Raw genomic sequence first — 10,498 nt, forward strand, 5'->3', positions numbered from 1 at the left:
TTGATGATATTGCTGCCTCTCCATTTTGAGATTCAGAAAACAGCTCGCATCCTTCCAGGCTCGGCTACAGTCCCAAGACAATCCTCAATAAGACCTGCCGCCGTGTCATTTTTAGGAAGCTCAGCCTCGAATGCCTAACTGGCTCGTTAAAGTGAGAAAAATAACTGCTATGCCAATCGTGTTGGTTTCCTCCCGTTTCCTCTCATACCTCTTTCCTTGCATTTACACATTTGGCAGAATTTGACAGGGAAGTGGTTGGATGACCATGTGTGATATTTTAGTGTCTGTTAAAGCGCAAGAGTCTAATAAACCTCATTATGAAAAAATCAGCTCAGTAAAGCAGGAGGCCACGGGGTATTTTTCCAGCCATTTTGATACAAAGTCCTTTTCTCCACTCCTGAGGTGAGAGGGGTGGAGGCAGCTGTCATGGTCACATGATGGTGCAGCGATTCCTCTGTAGTGCCCCCTGCAGACGGATGGAGGTGTGGTTCTGGCGCATGCCCCGGGCCACGGCGATGCCCAGCAGCTCTTTGAAGAGCAGGACGACATGCCAGTTAAACTTGGCAGAGCACTCCACATAGCCACACTTCCAGGTCTTCTTCACCAGGACTGAAACTGCCCTGCGAGGCATGAAGCGCTGTCGCTGCAGATCTCTCTTGTTGCCCACCACAAGGATCGGCACCTCGCTGCTGCTGCCTTCCCTGCAGGACGTTAATATGAAAAAGCAAAGAAAAGATTAATTAAAAAAAACATCTTGGTGTTTGTCACAGTGGCTGGCTTGACGTGTACAAGATGTCTGTTTGCAGTATTCCCCTTCCTCCTGAGGTGTGCGGGGGTGGACTGGAGGATTAGAGCTCACAGGCTCAAGGGGCCTCCCACCACACTCTGCAGTAGCTAGTTTACAGCATTATATGAAAGTGTGAAAATGTATGGCAAGCCAGAGGTAGGCATAGATGAGGGGCTCAAGACCTATGCGACCTTACTCCGCCTGTTAATGAAATAAATAAGAGGGCGTGATCACGTCCGACCATTTTCCTGTAACGCATGATTGGTGGTGGCTTGGAAATCAAAACATAAAATCTAAAATCTTCGAAAGGGGCGACCGGTAGTTTACAATGGCACCCTGGATAAAGTAATTACCAGAGGAAATCAAATTGGATTGTAGAGAAAATACAAAGAAGGGTGATTATGTAAATCATATATATATAATAATATCATAATAACCGTGAGATTCATTTGACTTTTTAGCTGGAAGCCAAAGTCACTGGAGCTGAGAGCTTGAATAATTACTTTTTTAATGAAAAATAATAACATTAGCATGAGCTGTTTAAAAAAAAACTATAGTTCATCTCCTGACAACAATAAGTACGGTACAATTTTCAGGTGCTGCGGCAAAGTTCCTAAATATGTGGATGCTGAGAAACACATTGTGTTAATCATATCACCTTTCTCCTTTTCACAGGTTGTGCTCACATAACACACTTAAATATATCCCCAAGCTGGACTGTTTTAGCAGAACAAGTTGTACTGAATGTGTTCGAGTGTGCGCCTGCATCTGCTGGTAAGACTTTGGGAGAAAACCACTGAAGTAATGAAGGGACACAGACGCTGTCACAGACTCCACTGAGCTGACGGAAGAAAAGCAAAACACAGAGCAGAAAAAAATAAGGTTATTCTGTTCAAACAGATTTTGAACTTGCACACATTTTAAAGAAGAGTAAAATAAACAGTTGGACTCTTTATACAGTAGTTGACATGTACACTACTGCCACCCTGTCCTCCGATACCCTCTGTTATTTCAGTTTATATGCAATAGCTGTTATTTCCCCTTCTCATTTCTCTCCCCCTCCAGTCTGGCCTCAGATCTTGGTCTCATGATTCCACATTTCCCCTGTTTTTCCGATCTTCTTGCAATCACCCTTCCTTCCCCAGCTGCTGGTGGTAATGGTTTTCTGTCACGGGCCATAAACATTTGTGGTAACACATTTGGAGCTTCAGGAAGGTGGGGATGAACTGTGCAGTGGCAGTCTGCTCATGTACAATATATAGCAGAACAAATGAGGCCAGGCATTGTACCTTTCAATATGTAAATATACAGTACGTAGGTATGCCAACAGGGGAGATGATAGAGTGATGCACTCTTTTTTTTCCTCCTTCTTTGCTCTATGTAATCTACATCTACCTTTATTTATGTGACGTCTCATTCTGCAATGCCAGGGTTAAGTGTCATTACTGGACTGTCAGGATGCAGGGAGGAGAGTGCAGAATTAAAAGATGTCACTACAAGCAGACTATCCATCACTGTCACGCCGTCATGAATGTGGAATTGTTCAGCTTTATATGCCACGCTTGAGAAATTGCATGTCGCCTCCCGGTCGGTGAGATGGGGTTTGTCATTAGAAATCGAGCTTCTATGTCGGTAGATGTACTGTATGTTCGGTAACTGTTTGTTCAGCTGAGAGTGTCTGGTTGACTGTACCTGTGCTCGACTATCTGCTGTCTGATCATTTTCACGTATTCAAAGCTCTCCACGCAACAGATGTCATACACCAGGATGTAGGCGTTGGCATTGCGAACACCTCTGCAGCGCAGATCCAGCCACTCCTGAAGGAAAGACAGAGAGATCAAACCTGAAATGTACAAACAAATAAACACTGTGTGGCCAGCAGCTCTAGAGATGGCACCAGTCTGTGAGTCAGTCCCCACTTTGGTCAGACAACCAATAGGTGGATTTCCAGATGATTTGATAAAGACATGCATGTTGCCCCAGAGGATGAATACTAAAGACTTTGGTGACAATTTGACATTTTCACGAGAGCCACTATGAGGTTACTTGCTCAGCTTTGAGTGAAGAAGTCGGCAGATTGTGATGAGATCTGCTCCTCCTCCTGCACCACTCCACAGCCACGTCAAGCTGTGGCCCAGGAGGAGGAGCAGGTCGTCCTCTAGCCAGAGGGTCAGTGTTTTGCTGCCCAGCTCCTGCAGGCTGCTTGCAAAGTGTCCCTGGGTGAGACACTGAACCCTACATTGCGCCGATTGTAAGACCTCTTCTTAATTGTTTCTGCTTCTCATTAGCACCCTAACTAATGTGACCCTTGTCCGTAGCAGTGTTTGTAATGTTGATTATGTGTCAAAGTCCTTTTCCATGTGGTGTTTACATTATGCCTTTACTTCCTGCAACAGCTTGTTCAACAGTGAGAGAGGGAGAAATCTCAAAACATCGCTCTGGAGGTCAGAGAAAATAACCCTTTTCAAATCAACGTTCTGTACCGTAGACAGTCTGCACATAAAATGGACCGATTAAGACAAACGGAGCAGTCGATGATCAGTCTAACTTCTAATCATGAGGACACATCTGTGTCGTTGAGAAATCATTGGCCTTCACTCAATTTGGACACCGACATGTGGGGCTTTGTGTCAGGGTGAGTGTGAGCAAGAAACCGCCGCGCACATCAGCGGGGACAGAATGAGGCCAATCAGACGTGGACGCAAACGTGCATGAAGATCGCAGCCATCAAAAGTGAAAGATAAGGCCGATGAAGGGAGGATGTAAGGGAGGCAGTGTGCTGTGGTCTCTATCCAGGTTCAGAGAGAGAGAAAAACATGTCACAGATGAAATGATTTTTGCTGCAAATTCGTCTTGCTGCCTCTTGTTGTCGAGTGTCCAGTACATCATGAAAAATATGCACCTATCTTTAAACATACAAGGCACATCCCCTGTCGTATGAGGCGGCTCACTCTTTTCTGATAATTGAGGCGACTGATGATGTGAAATGCACACGGAGGCTTCCCTCACGGCCTCATATCTCTAGAGCTGAAAATAGCAGCTTGTGTTCTCGTCCCATATCTCTCTGTCATCCAAGTCTTGTTTTTAAATGTGGAGGAGGGGACAAAAACAGCAACACTACTTGTCTGAAACACAAATTTAAAAAAGGCACAGGCAAAACAAGGAAACTGAGAACTACAGTGAGCCCCGGAAGACAGCAGGCCGTAATACACTGAACTGATGAACTGAGATCACATCCAGAATGCATGTGTGGGCATGTTTATTTGTGTGCGCTCGCAGGGTGTGAGAGTGAGCTTGTGAGAGTGTGGTGCCACTGTCTGTGTCCTCCAGTCGCTCTCCTTAACGCGGCACACAGAAAAAGAGCATCTCATCCCGCACTCCTCAAAAGCCAAACAGAAAGTGTCTCCCTGACAACCGCGGGCTGCGGTCAGTTTCTAACAGGCTGCGATAAAGCTGCCGTGCATCCCGCCATCTGGGGGGAGGCAGCTTAGTGATAACCTGTGGTTGTGGATTGATCAATACTCCATCACGGGATGGAGGTTGAGATAACCTGGTGGGAGAAGTGTGATGAGTAATTACACATGTGTCACACACGGGCCGCGCTGCTGGATATGCAATTAAAATCTATTACATTCCCCTGGAGAAGAAATTGCCACGAGTCGGTGATGGCGTATATATATGGTTTGAGATGACATGGAGAAGGATGATCTAGTGCTGGTTTCTCACACTCACGTGTACTGTATCAAGTGGCACAAGTCGAAGCAGCTTAAAGAATTAGTAAATTGCTAATAATTGATTTAGATATTTTCTATTCTAACTACGTAAATAATCTGGTTTACTTTTAAAAGACAACGCCGAAACTCTCAACACAAACACCTGTAACCCTCGCGTGCACTTCACGGACACACACTATTTGTACCGCGCCCCGTGAGAGCTTAAGAATACACAATGTGTGACATGAAAAACAATCATGTCCGGCCTGTTATCACAGTCTGTATCGACAGAGATAACTGAGAAGAATGTCCAGAGAGCAGCAGAGGGAGTGGGAAGCCTTTTGTGTGGGAGGAAGTCATGGAGATACATTATGGCAAGAACAAAACAAAAAAAGAGAAAGAATAAGAACGAATAAGAAATAGGAAAATCATTGCTGAATCCACTGTTCGGCTTTAAATCATCTGTCATCACATCCTGTTGACACACAGTGACAGATGCTCTCTAAATGCAACACTATCAGCAACTGACAGAAAACACACAGCAAAGAAATCCTTACAGCGCCTCGGCCTCACGGTGAAATAATAGAAGTCTCTCCTGTCTTAAAAAAGGTCCGTGTTTGAAACGGGGTCACCAGTAGCCTGCCTGAGCATCACTGTTCTTCTCTCAAACATAATCTGAACTGATGAGAAATTGCCATGCTGCATACGCATGGAGGATGTCCTGACTCATTCCATTCTGCAGCTTATTCACCACAGATTTCAGAGGACTTCATGAGACCTAGTTCTGTAACCCTTCCTTCCACAGCGTCCATTAAACTCTGTGCAACCTTTCTAATGGAGTGAAGCAAATTCCCCACTGTCTCCGCTCTTAATTTTAATTTTTTTTACTCCCAGCTTAATCGAGGGCAGAACTGGGCTGCAATTCAATCTGCTGTGTGCTGCGAGTCAATAAGTAGGGTTGTTGGTTTTTTTTGTGTGCCGACACTACACTCACCACCCGTTGCGTCCAGCGGCCCTACAACCCAGGTCGCGTGTCTCTGCCCACATGCCCCGTGTCTCATCAGCCTCTGAGCGAGCGGGACATGACAGGAGTGGAGAGCGAATAAAGCTACAGCCGGCCTCGCAGGGTCGCTCCTCGGCAAATGAGTCAACCATAAACCTGTCTGATGGAAATGTTGTGGCAGCACTCGGCTAATGGTTTTCTCTGGCTGCAGGGGGGGCCAAAACAGTTGCCTTCTCGCGGCTCTACCACTCCGAAATGAGCATGAAATGTTCTCACACTGTGGTACAACATGGTATCAAATGAAAGCTGTGTGAGCTTGATAAGTTTTGCTTTCTCCATGTGACTCAACCTCAGGGACACCGACACACTCTGTCACTCCATCCATCCATCGTCTACCGCTTAATCCGTTTAAGGGTCACGGGGGAGCCAATCCCAGCTGACATTGGGCGAGAGGCGGGGTTCACCCTGGACAGGTATCCAGCCTATCACAGGGCCACATACAGAGACGAACAACCATTCACTCTCACATTCACACCTACGGTCAATTATGAGTCTCCAATGAACCTTACCCCCTTCTGCATGTCTTTGGACTGTGGGAGGAACCCACGCATACACGGGGAGAACATGCAAGCTCCAAACAGAAAGGCCCTGGTTGGTTTGAACTAGGGACTCGAATCCAGAACCTTCTTGGTGTGAGGTGACAGCGCTCTGTCACTCCTCCACTCATAAACTCATGAGACTTATTCTTGCTTTCTGCTCTCACCTACCAGCTTGTTCCCTGGTGGGGGTTAGGCACCATTTAGGAGAAGACAGGGACAGGGGGGGGCTCTACAGAGGGTCTTTGTAGGCATGAAACCATGAATCACCCGCAGACGTCTTGACACTATGGGAACAAAATCTTAAATCTCTGGTAGAACAGCCGCGAGTTATTCTGCAGGAGCCCTGACAGCGTGATGGCTCCGGCCTCTCACCTCGCCCGTCAGATGTTTTCTGAGTTAACGCCGGGGATTTTCTGAGCGCCCAGCAAGCCAATGCTCTTTCATCTCCTCCTTGGCCTAATCCTTATTTGCTCGGTGGCACCTCGTCTGAGATAACCACAGCTGTTCTTGGGAGGGCTACGTGTCACACCAAAGGGGAGAGAGGGGGGGAAACGTTCAGCGGTGGCGGTCGGCCCGGTGTGGTGACCTTGGAGGTTTCTATCTTGAACGTGTCACAGACGTTCTGACCCTGGCTGCAGTGGACAGGAGTCAAAAACGCACCTGAAGGCAACAAGGATCGGGGTCGGGCAATTTCTTTCATTAGCCATTGACTGTTCACACTCACATACAGACACGCACCAATTCTATACTTTTTGTGCTTTTTAGAGGTGCGAGAGGCATATGCTTCTATTTTGAGAACAATAGACTTCTAACTTATTGTAAGATCATACTGGCTCTGAGGAGATCTCGTCTTTAAGCAATTTCATTTTAAGGTAGCAGGCACAAAATACAAAGTTGAGCTGCGGCCAACACGAGGCTCCAGCAGTCTGAATATACAAATCGAGTGGGTTTCTTCCCACATTGCAGTTTATTCTTTTGTATAAAAAAGGTCCTCTTTCCTGTTTCCACGGTGGGGAAATGGGTGGTCTTTACAAAAAGATTGTAAACCCTCACTTGGTGAGACTAAGTCAGACAGCTGACGCCTCAAATTGCCTTCGGCTTGACTTTGAAACACAGTTTCCTGCAGAATGAAGAATGTGGTTGCCTCCCCTAAAATGCAACACATTCGGAATCTCTCTGGGGGCTACAGTGTAGACATGAGGAACAATTACATCTTCCGATAAAACTTGCAATGTGAGCATTTTTGTATTTTTTTAAACCAATCCTTTTATCTGAGAAATAACTTTCAGAGTGGAAAGATCTACAAGAAAGTCTGCGATTATTCCTCAAAATCTGCGATCCGTGGACGAAAAGAAGACAAAGGCCGCAAATCTGCTTCACGAAGTGACTACAGACAATGGACATTTGGAGCTGAAGGGCCTTCTTTCTTTCTTTTTTTTGCTATGATCCTGCAATCAGATGTGTCCAATTGACAAAGGTGTGGCATATGACCTGTGGCCAGGAATAAAAGGGCAGTCTGCTCTATTTTTAAAATGGGAGTTTAACCAGGTGCTGTGCCTGCAGGCTGCAGCCTGGTCCTGGTGCGGTTGTTTCTGTGCATGCAAGCCACATTGAGTGTAACTGACCCACGTGAGCGGGATGTGACGCTGCTCTTTAGTCTGTGGAAGACACATTATGATTAATAAACAATATGCAAGCTGGCATTCCTTCTACATGAGGGGGATGGGAGAGAGAAAGGGGGGGGGGGGTTACAACATCAAAGTGAGGCTCTCCTTGGCTTTAAGTCAGTCGGGTCTCCATAGCAACTACTAGACCACAGGGATATCTGATAGAGATAGAAGAATGAAGACAATTGGTGGTTTTGTCTTGGAGGAACACCATTGACTGTGACAATGAGGGAGATATTCAACGAACGAGAGGTGGAGGAACTTGTATAAGACCTGCTCCTGTAAAGTTGAATGGTTTGTGCAGAGACCGAGACGAGGTGAGGGCTACCTGGCTGGAGCTGGACGGAAAAGCGGAGAGTGGCGGGACGTCCAGGACCTTCAGCTCATACATGTTCCCGTTCAGTATGACGGAGGGTCTGTACACAGATCTGGTCCTGGTCGGCGTGTGCACCTCCGAGAAGTCGTTATAGATGAACTGGCGGATTATAGAAGTTTTGCCCACCCCGGGAGCACCAATGACCGCGATGCTCAGCGTCTCCACCATTCCTGGAGCTCGAGTTCAGCACCATGGACAGCGACGGCGACGACGACAGACGTGACCGTCCAGAAAAACGTCTGCGTCGCGGCTGCGATGGAATTCAATCCGCCTGCTGCCCCTTTCACCAGCAGCCTCGAGGTCACCTCGACCGGGTCCAACCGAGTCCGTGGCGGAACAAATCAGCCAGCCGTCGAGCGGAGGATAAACTTTATCTCCGGGCAGGAGGTGGGAGGGAAAACAGCCGCGCAGCTCGGAGAGAGTCAAAAACAACGCTCGGCTATAGGATCGTGCAGATTGCCTCTGCAATCCAACACACCGGGAGGAACTCTGTGTTGTCAGGGGACATCCCCGGGCGACCTCGTCCCCCCGAGAGGAAGCGTAAAGTCCGTCCTTGTTGTCTCCGCGCGGACATCACCTCATCCAGACTCTGACCTCCTCTCGCACACATCCAGCGATGCACCAGCACGGCGCTCCTCCATCACGGGCGCGCAGCCTCCAGCCTGGCAAATACGCTCTGCACGTGGGGGGGGATTCGATACAAGCCCATAATATCCCGTTTACCGCCCCGATGGCAGAACGATCGGTTCACATCTGTGTGACTGGAGAGAGGTGAGGCCATCCACACTGCCCGCATGCGTGCATCTCCAGTGAAGGCATCTGGCATCTGGAGCCTCACGAGCATTGTGAACTCTCTCTCCCCCCTCTCTCTCTCTCTCTCTCCCTCTCTCTCTCTCTCTCTCCCCCTCTCTCTCTCTCTCTCTCTCTCTCTCTCTCTCTCTCTCTCTCTCTCCCCCCTCTCTCTCTCTCTCCCCCCTCTCTCTCTCTCTCTCTCTCTCTCTCTCTCCCTCTCTCTCTCTCTCTCTCTCTCTCTCTCTCTCTCTCTCCCCCCCTCTCTCTCTCTCTCCCCCCCTCTCTCTCTCTCTCCCCCTCTCTCTCTCTCCCTCTCCCCCCCCCTCTCTCTCTCTCTCTCTCTCTCTCCCTCTCCCTCCCCCCCTCTCTCTCTCTCCCTCTCTCTCTCTCTCTCTCCCTCTCTCCCCCCCCTCTCTCTCCCTCCCCCCCTCTCTCTCTCTCTCTCTCTCCCTCTCTCCCCCCCCTCTCTCTCTCTCCCCCTCTCTCCCTCCCTCCCCCCCTCTCTCTCTCTCTCTCTCTCTCTCCCTCCCCCCCTCTCTCTCCGTCTCTCTCTCCCTCTCTCCCCCCCCCTCTCTCTCCCTCCCCCCCTCTCTCTCTCTCTCCCCCCCCTCTCTCTCTCCCCCCCCTCTCTCTCTTCTCTCCCCCTCTCTCTCTCTCTCGCTCCTCCAATAGGATCGTCTGAAGGCGTTGAGCGCCCATGCTCCGCAAGTAAATGGCAAAGGAACATTTCCACGCATGATTCATCACCTGCCTCGGAGGGCGGGTCACGGAGATGCCGCGTATAAGAGTGCACATCATGTCTCCGAGGGACACATGAAATTGGACGGGGACCGCGGGCAGGTCAAGGGCGATGGGGCCCCATCAATCATTGCCGCGTGGCAACAGTCGCCACGGATCAACCCTGTAGTGACAAGTGTGCGGTCACTTCATGGCACCTCGGAGCAACTGGAGACGAGCTGATGACCTCGGAAACCCTCGGGGGCACATACACCGATCAGCCACAACAGGAGAACCACTGACAGGTGAAGTGGAGAACATCGATCATCTCGTAAAAATGCAATGTTTTGCTGGGAACCCTTGGGTCCTATATAGCATCCACCCATATGGGAGCAGGACACAGTGTGCCAACAACAAAGAGCCCATGAGCTTTGACCCGGCCTCCAAATTCCCAAGGTGCCAATCTGATAGGAAACATGAAGAAGCCAAATCCATGGAGGCCCCCAGCCATAAACCCCCCCCAGGACACAGGGGTCCAACTATGCAGGTGGTTTTAATGTTGGGGACGATCAGTGTATAATAGGGTGTTTGTGTTTTGTTTAATATAAAAATAATGTGGTTATACATATTGGTTTTATTTTATTTTTATACATGATTCGCTGAATGATGCAGAGGCTGCGGCCTTTGTATTCAAAAGCTGTGATGGCTGTTCAGTGTGTAACACCGAGGCCGAGCAGATTGACCCATGAGAGAAGACATGTCAACACCTTGGAGGTCATCAGTGATTATATAGTCTGGTGCAGGGACGTGGGCACGTGGACGGCAAATAAGCCCGAGATAACAT

At 48.7% G+C, this 10,498-nt stretch overlaps 1 protein-coding gene across 1 annotated transcript in view; it reads right to left on the bottom strand.

The window, feature by feature from the left end:
* The window catches only part of rasl10a (RAS-like, family 10, member A), a 10,311-nt gene extending 1,319 nt beyond the window's left edge, over positions 1-8,992 (bottom strand). Inside the window, exons 1-3 of the mRNA XM_035639501.2 lie at positions 8,098-8,992; positions 2,480-2,604; positions 1-701 (exon numbers count right to left, since the gene is read on the bottom strand). The exon at positions 1-701 is cut by the window's left edge and continues 1,319 nt beyond it. Coding sequence (XP_035495394.1) covers positions 431-701; positions 2,480-2,604; positions 8,098-8,313 — 612 coding nt within the window. The 5' untranslated portion in view covers positions 8,314-8,992 and the 3' untranslated portion in view covers positions 1-430. The remainder of the gene's footprint in view (positions 702-2,479; positions 2,605-8,097) is intronic.
* Between the last annotated feature and the right edge of the window lie 1,506 nt (positions 8,993-10,498).

The sequence above is a fragment of the Scophthalmus maximus genome, chromosome 19 (assembly GCF_022379125.1).
Source record: "Scophthalmus maximus strain ysfricsl-2021 chromosome 19, ASM2237912v1, whole genome shotgun sequence".
Lineage (NCBI taxonomy): Eukaryota > Metazoa > Chordata > Actinopteri > Pleuronectiformes > Scophthalmidae > Scophthalmus > Scophthalmus maximus.